We start from the raw sequence: 8,062 nt of genomic DNA on the forward strand, positions 1-8,062 counted from the left end.
TTGCATGCTTTTAAACATCCAAAACGTTGTATCTGATGCTATTTAATCGATTAAGGGCTCATTTTAATCGATTATCTGGGTGCAATTTTTTAAAACCTGTAATTTTTTAACTTGGTTAATCGATTAAGACTGGTATTTAATCGATTAACAACACCAGTTAAATAGAAACAGAAGCGTTTTTGGGCATTTTTCAAAACCTCTCTCACCCCATTTTCTCTCAAATCTCAGAGGAACAAGTTCAATATCATTCCTAAACTTTAACCTAGCCTAAAACCGAATACTCCAACCCCATTCCACTTCATAAACCTTCTTATCCATCACTAATATCCAAGAAATCCGATTACCCCCAATTCCAAACCCTAAGTTAGGTTTTCCCGTGAATCCTTCCATTAAACCTGCAAATCAACTCGGTTCTCAGCTAAAAATGGAGAGTGGTCGTGCACAAAGGATCAAGACAACCGCTCAACGTCAACCACGTGCTCCAAAAGTCATACCCTCGAATCAACAGGTAAGGCAAGACCGTGGAGACCCGTATTATTCTTTGATTTTGCAAGAGACACGGTTGCTCAAATTTCAGGGAAGAAAACCTACATACATCAGGTATGCCAATTTGACTTGGGTAGCGGAACAAAACTTTGATTTTCCGCATGGAATGCAAGCACAAGGGTTGTCCCCTTTTTGGAATTAAAAGGTAACATTTACCATGCTCTAGTTAGACAATATTATGCTAATTTTAGATACAAGGATGAGACGTATTGATCCATGATAACTAGAAAATTATTTGAGTTGAATGATGAGATATTCATGAATGTGGGTGGATTATCGTGTAATGGTGCTAGTTTGGGAGACTGTGATTGGGTTAACAACTCTTTTGATGCTGCTGAAGTATATAAGTCATGTTTGAGGAGACCTCAATTGTATGTTCAAGGTGAATTGACAAAAGTTGGGTCGTTGTCCGTAGAGAATAGGCCCCTGCATTATTTGATTGCATACATTATGATTCAAAGCAACACAAATCATGCACAACCTACCATGAATGATTTGAGGTTCATGTATGCCGCCAAGGAGAATGTGATGATTAATTGGCCTGAAGAGATCCTAAAGGTCATGTATAGTGTCTCTACATCGCAATCAAACTTGCTTCCCTATAGCATTTTCATCTCGCGCATTATTGACTATTTGCATATTGATGTTTCTGATACTATTGTTGTGGAATGTTCTGATAAATATCATTTGATTGGTGAGAGTTTGATTCACAAGATGGGCATCTACAAGTATGGCAGCACATGACAATACCAAGAGGATTTCAACACTGTGAACCTCGACCCATCTGGTGAGGATGATCAAGATGAAACACATGAGCCAAATGCTACTACTCAAGGGGAGTCTTCTGGAAATACAACACAAGAACCAACTTTTGGACAAGCTCACTTGGATGCTATGGAACAACGTCTCAACAACAAGATGGATCTTCATTTTCAGTCTTTGAAGGACTCATACCATACGGATTTAGAGAATTTTGAGGAGCGTCAGAATGCCTACATAGATAATCATTATCAATCCTTGCGGAACTTCGTTTAGACAACTGCTGATTCACAAAACAAGAGCTTGTGTGCTGAGTTCAACAAGTTGTGCACTCTCATCAAGGGTGGTGGTAGCTCGATCATTCCTGGCAACAAAAACCCTCCATCTCATCCCTAGTTAGGAGACCTTAGATCCTTAGGTTTATCCTTCCTAGTTTATGGATTATATTGATCATTGTTTCCCTCTTGAGAACTTCTTCTATTTTGCATTTGGATTGTAATAGCTTAACTACTGCTCATTTACTAAACTTACATTGGTATTATGCTTAAACGTTGCTTATTGTTTTCAATTGCAAGTAATGCTTTAATGATTTCAAAATGTCTTTCTCATGCTAAATGGTTAATTATGTCATAAAAAGTATGAATTTATGTTTAATGGATCTTGATCATGTTTGGTGTATGTACCCCTATTTGATTGATTAAGCATGTTGTTTACTGTTCATTTATATCAATGCTCAATCATTCCATGCTTAGATAGAACTAACATGGTCTTTCATGCCATTAAATCAATTCTGTTGCTGTTTACTGTCAATTTAATTGATTAAGTACTAGTTTTAATCGATTAAATTATGTTAAAATGAGCATTTGTGCAATTTTCTTACAGTTGGTTGATTTATTAAACGCCCAAAATTAATTGATTAATTACAGTCTGTTTTAACCAAATAACTCTTCTGAATTTTGACTAGAGTCGAATATTTGTATCTTTTTGATAATGTCAAAAGGGGGAGAAAAGTTGGTTGTTGTATTTAATATATTTGCAGGTTGTATAATAGCTTCTGTAATAATCATTGCTTACCTAAGGGGGAGAGAAAAGTGCTTCAACTTTGAATTAACAACCGTTATGCAAATGTACAACATCGTCAAGCTATTTCATCAAAGTTAATATGATATTTGATGTGGTGTTTGTCATCATCAAGAAGGGGGAGATTGAAAGTGCAAAGTGTCAAGGATTGCACTAGCAATGTTTTGCCTATGTTTTGATGAAGACAAGGAATTAGTTAAAGCTTGAAGATGGCTCAACAATCAATATGCCTAGAACTCATTGGTCATATTTAGACTAGGTTATATCAATAGAGTTATATTTCTAAGTAGTACGAGATGTGTTCCTTAGTTAGTGAGTATAGGTTAGGTAAACCTAGTTGCAAGTCTCACGAGCCATTATAATTGTCATATCATATTCATAAGGCATATCATCTAGTTTATTGTATGGTCATGCATTAATCATACATGTTATATGTGCATATTAGGCATAATATAATTGCTAGAACATGTATAGGAGTCAAACATAACATATAAGTATTTTACCATTTAATCATGTTTTGAGATCGATGGGAGGGATGCCCATAAAGTGTTTGATACGACATCATCCTGAAATGGAAAGTTCTTTTGAACAGATCGATCATATATCCTTGCGAGGAATAATTTGGTGCGTTCAAATCGGCTTGTTATGAGACCTGTACTCTCGGTTATTTCCGAATAGTTTATTGGGAGGATATTGGTGTAATGATGGATGAAATAAACATAGCATTCATAAATTGAGCTCGTGGATATTAATCATCATGGTTTGATTTATAATACCATTCATCATTTGCATTTATGTATGTGATATATATATATATATATATATATATATTGTGTATGTTATACATGTCTGTCTAGATGTAATATTCTGTGTAATTCCACGCCGTCAATGAGTAATATTCATTAGATGTCTTACTCCCTCTTCTTTTTGTTTGTCTTCTATTCGCGTTTTGTTCAGATGGATCGTTCTGCCAGGATTCGGAGTTACCGTTTTTCGATGTCCCAGAGGGGGTATGGAGGATTGAGGGCGACCGTTATACCTACACAAGCCCTTGTGCCCTAGAGCTAGAGATGGTATATGATGGATCTTCCATGCGCTTTCCATACCATCATGAGGAGTTTGAGGCTTTCTTTACCTTGCATGCTTTGAGGCCGGTACCTTCTGTGCCATCGACTCAGTTTGTGACTCCTCATGGACCAGATGTTGCAGGGCCTTCCAGGAGGCGATGGACTTGGAACGACGCAATCAGTTCCCCAGTATGGAGGAGAGCAGCTCGGTGGACGATGCCAAACCTCTAGGCAGATGCAAGGGTGGTGATTTCGTCGCAGCATTCGTCCTATGTTCCGAAGGAGGAGATGGCAGTAGAGGAAGATGAGCCATCAGCTGAAGAGGATGACTGCATGGAGTTGATCAAAATCGAGGACTCCATTGAAGTTGTCAACCAATCCTCCGACTCGGAGATGGAGGAGGACCTAAGCGAGTGTTCCAGCACACCCGCAAACGTTGGGGCTAGCCGCTAAGAGTCATTTCCATTTCTATTTTGCTTTTTGATTAGGGTACCTATGTAGGGTATTTATTTTGTGATTAGTTTTATTTGGGCGATTAGGATTCTGCCTTCTATTTCGTACCAACATTTTCTGATATTCTAATGAAGCATTATTCGAAGTTATATTGAGTTATTTTTTGTTATCATTAGGTAATGGTTTTTGAATTTCTGCATTGTATGTTACTTAAAGTGATGTTCCGAAAATAAAATGAATATAAAGAAATAAATTTTATATGGCTTCATTATTCAAAAAAAAATTACCAATTTTTTAGCAATATTTTTGGAGTAATTTTCAAGGCTTTACAATACATCTTGGAGAGATACCATTTCTACCATACTCCCTTACCAATTCCTGGGCCAGGATAATATTATAATGAATTGTGTTGCTTGGGATAAATGCGGATTGATTATCATCAACCACATGTTCTATAACATGAGTCAGTCTACTAGTGAGAATCTTGGAGACGATTTTGTAAGTGGTTGTACAACATAATATGGGTCTCATGTCTTCCAGTGCTAGCATTGCTATGTTTTGGCAGTAATGTCACCAGGGTGAAGTTCATAGCAGGGTAAAGACAATCAACATCAAAGAATTCATTGACAGCTCTAATGACATCCTCTTTAACAATGGACCAAGCTGACTTGAAGAAAGGTGAGCTATAGCCATCAATACTTGGGGCTTTGTTGTCATCAATACTGTGAAGTGCTACCACAACCTCCTTCTCAGTGACCTTTTGGGTTAGGCTACAAGCCATATCTCTATTGAAGCATTTCCCATTTCTTAGGGCTACTAGGTTAACACCTGTTCTGTGAGTTGATGTTGTGCCAACCAAATTTCTAGAGGAGGACAACACTTCCTTTTCCATATCTTCCTGACTATAGACTGTATTCCCCTTAGAGGTTATCAGCTTGCAAATGTCTTTCATATTGGATCTTGATTGTAGCATGGAAGAAGGAGTTGTTACCATCTCCAAGTTGCAACCAATTAATTTTAGATTTTTGTTTCAACATGTCTTCCTCAACAGTATGTAAGTGCATCAACTGATCAGTGTAGTTTTTGACATTCATCACTAGGCTAGTTTTTTACATTCATATGTGGTTTTACAAACCGACATTGATATCTAATATTTCAATAGAATAAAGATCTTATGCCTCAAATAATATCTCAAATCATGACATACATCAATAGCAATGAAACAAAAACAAAAAAATAATAAATATTTAATTTTTTAAGTAATATAACATGTTTTTATTAGTACAAGACAATATTTGGAACATGATAGGATATTCCTATGAGTAGAGGTAGAGAGAGTGCTCCATATGTCTACAGCTATAACTCCAAATTTGATTTTTTGGCAAATGATATCATATATTCATGAAAAACAAATAATCATGTTAAATTTTTTATACTACTATATATATAACCTAAGGAACTTCGTGATTATTTCTCCAAGACAAATACATAACTGTTTTTTGTATTTTTTGTTTGAGTCGAATCAATTTGTTTTCTAGTTTTATATGCCAAAATTGATTGCACTTACAAAGTTTTATTGCAATGTGATTTTTGCTCAACTGATTTGGTGATGTTTGATAACCAACTTGAAACTTACATGATTGATATGTGTTGCAGTGTTAAATTTGATTGTTTGATAAAAATCAATAATTTTTCTCATTAGTTGGTTGAAAGTGGAAGACATATTGTTTATCAATTAGTTTCTTTTATTTTGAAGTTAGCAAAGAGTTTTTTAAATCAATAATCTTAATCATTCAAATAATATTAACTTGCTCATATTAATTATTTTCATTTGTCACAATAATAATAATTCTTACTTGAATTACTTTCTATATATATATATATATATATATATATGTATTCATGTACAAAATCCTTAATACATGAAATTTAATTGGTAGTTATATTTATTATTAAAGTTTATAAACTTTCTCTATATATATAATTATATATAATAATCCATCAATTGTCGTAGGCCTTTAAATTATGTTGATATGTAACATAAATTTAATATCAATTCGTTAAAAAGTTCATAGCTGACTTGAGCAAAAAAATAGTTTTATTAAACCCTACTCAAAACTTAATTTAGTCAATTCTTAACGTATCAAAATCAGATGAGACAAACTTGACTAGAGTTATTACCACATCAGTGTCCACATTTGCTGTCCCTTCTATTCTATATGTAAAGAAATATAATTGGTTAGAGAAAGAAAAATATTTAATAATTATAATTGTAATTTAAATAATTATTTTTTACTCAAAAATAATAATACATGAAATGGTACAAAAAATGAGACAGCAGATATACATAGGGGTTCATAATTAAGCTCAGGAAAGAAAATGCAACCTAACTCATTGAAACTTTCAACAAAACCTGGTCTCTCTACTAATCAATTGTCCATCTTTCTCTTTCACCAATTCTCTTCTATAAATCACCTTATTCTCTTCTATAAATCACCTTATTCTCTCTTCTCATACCCCTTTCTCTCAAGTCACAACCTCCTCCTTATACTTTTCTCTCACATGCATGTACTACGTACCTCTCATTTCTTAATACTTAACCACTTACTTCTCTTTTTATTCCTCTTCCATTAATTCCACATCTTTCTCTCTCACATTGTTTGCAACTCTGCATGAATATAACTCATTCTTCATCAGAACTACCCATATATATTTTCATATCAATATTTTCTCTCAACTTAGGGGTTCCTTTTTTCCCTTTAAACTCACATCATTATTTGGCTTTCGGGCAAGACCCACAAACATTAGCTATGGGTCTTCCTGAAAACCCATTTTCGATGTCTTTCGATCATGCAACTGAAGCTACGCTCCAACGATTCATTTTACCTCAGATTATTTGGAAGCTTAAAAAATGGCTTGGATTAGGGATGGAAACGAGTCTAAGTCGAAGCTTGGAACACATTGACAAGTACCTATCCAACATCATCAATTCACGCAAGCTTGACTTGCTCAACAAACAACAAATAATTGGTTCTAGTGAGACCACTACCCATGATGACCTATTGTCCCGTTTCATGAAAAAGAAGGAATCATACACAAACGAGTTTCTCCAACATGTGGCACTCAACTTCATCCTAGCTGGACGTGACACGTCATCAGTTGCACTTAGTTGGTTCTTTTGGTTATGCACTCTCAACCCCAATGTGGAGGAGAAGATATTGTTGGAGCTCTGCACTGTTTTGTTTGAGACACGTGGTGATGACGTGTCAAAATGGGTGGATGAACCTCTAGTGTTTGAGGAGGTTGATTGTTTGGTATACCTTAAAGCTGCATTATTAGAGACACTGAGGCTCTACCCTTCAGTGCCTGAAGACTCTAAGCATGTTATAAACGACGACGTTTTGCCTAGTGGAACCTTTGTTTCTACAGGATCTGCAGTTACATATTTGATTTATAGCATTGGGAGGATGAAGTACATTTGGGGGAAGGATTGCCTTGATTTCAAGCCGGAGCGGTGGCTCTCCGCCGACGGCAACAAGATTCCTACAAATTTGTTTCCTTCAATGCAGGGCCAAGGATTTGTTTAGGTAAGGACTTAACTTATTTACAGATGAAATCTATTGCTGCAGCCGTGCTTCTACGCCACAGACTCACTGTGGCGCAGGACCACCGCCTGGAGCAGAAGATGTCACTAACATTGTTCATGAAGTACGGGCTAAAAATGAATGTGCATGCTAGGGATCTCAGGCCGATGATAGAAAAGATTAAAGAAGGTCTCAGCAGTATTAATCAAGGGGTTGTAACTTAAAAGGGTGTTGTTGCTTGAATGGGTATGTGACTTATTGCATCATATATACTATATTACTATAGAATATGTATTTAATTAAACTAAACTATATGTAATGCTGGAGCACATAGCATTGATTTGTACTTTAAATTTGTGAAGACAAGGTGCCTTCATAAGTACTCCAACAACTATTTGATGTGGGTACTTGTACAGGTATAGTCAAGTTGGCGTTTGTGAATGGTAAATCGCATCTGCTACAACTGCCAATTTTCTAGATTTGGAATTGTATAATATTGCTTAATATATATATACTAAAGAGTTCTACAGTAAGAATGACAAAGTTACAGTTTGCACATGGGTTGTGTAATTA

At 35.5% G+C, this 8,062-nt stretch overlaps 1 protein-coding gene across 1 annotated transcript; it reads left to right on the forward strand.

Moving 5' to 3' along the window:
* On the forward strand, positions 6,444–8,062 carry LOC109349951 (cytochrome P450 86A22). Its single transcript, XM_019591030.1, is given in 2 exon segments — positions 6,444–7,436; positions 7,439–8,062. Coding segments are annotated over 2 exon segments (1,134 nt in total). The 5' UTR covers positions 6,444–6,577; the 3' UTR covers positions 7,714–8,062.

The sequence above is a fragment of the Lupinus angustifolius genome, chromosome LG06 (genome assembly GCF_001865875.1).
Source record: "Lupinus angustifolius cultivar Tanjil chromosome LG06, LupAngTanjil_v1.0, whole genome shotgun sequence".
Taxonomy (NCBI): Eukaryota; Viridiplantae; Streptophyta; class Magnoliopsida; order Fabales; family Fabaceae; genus Lupinus; species Lupinus angustifolius.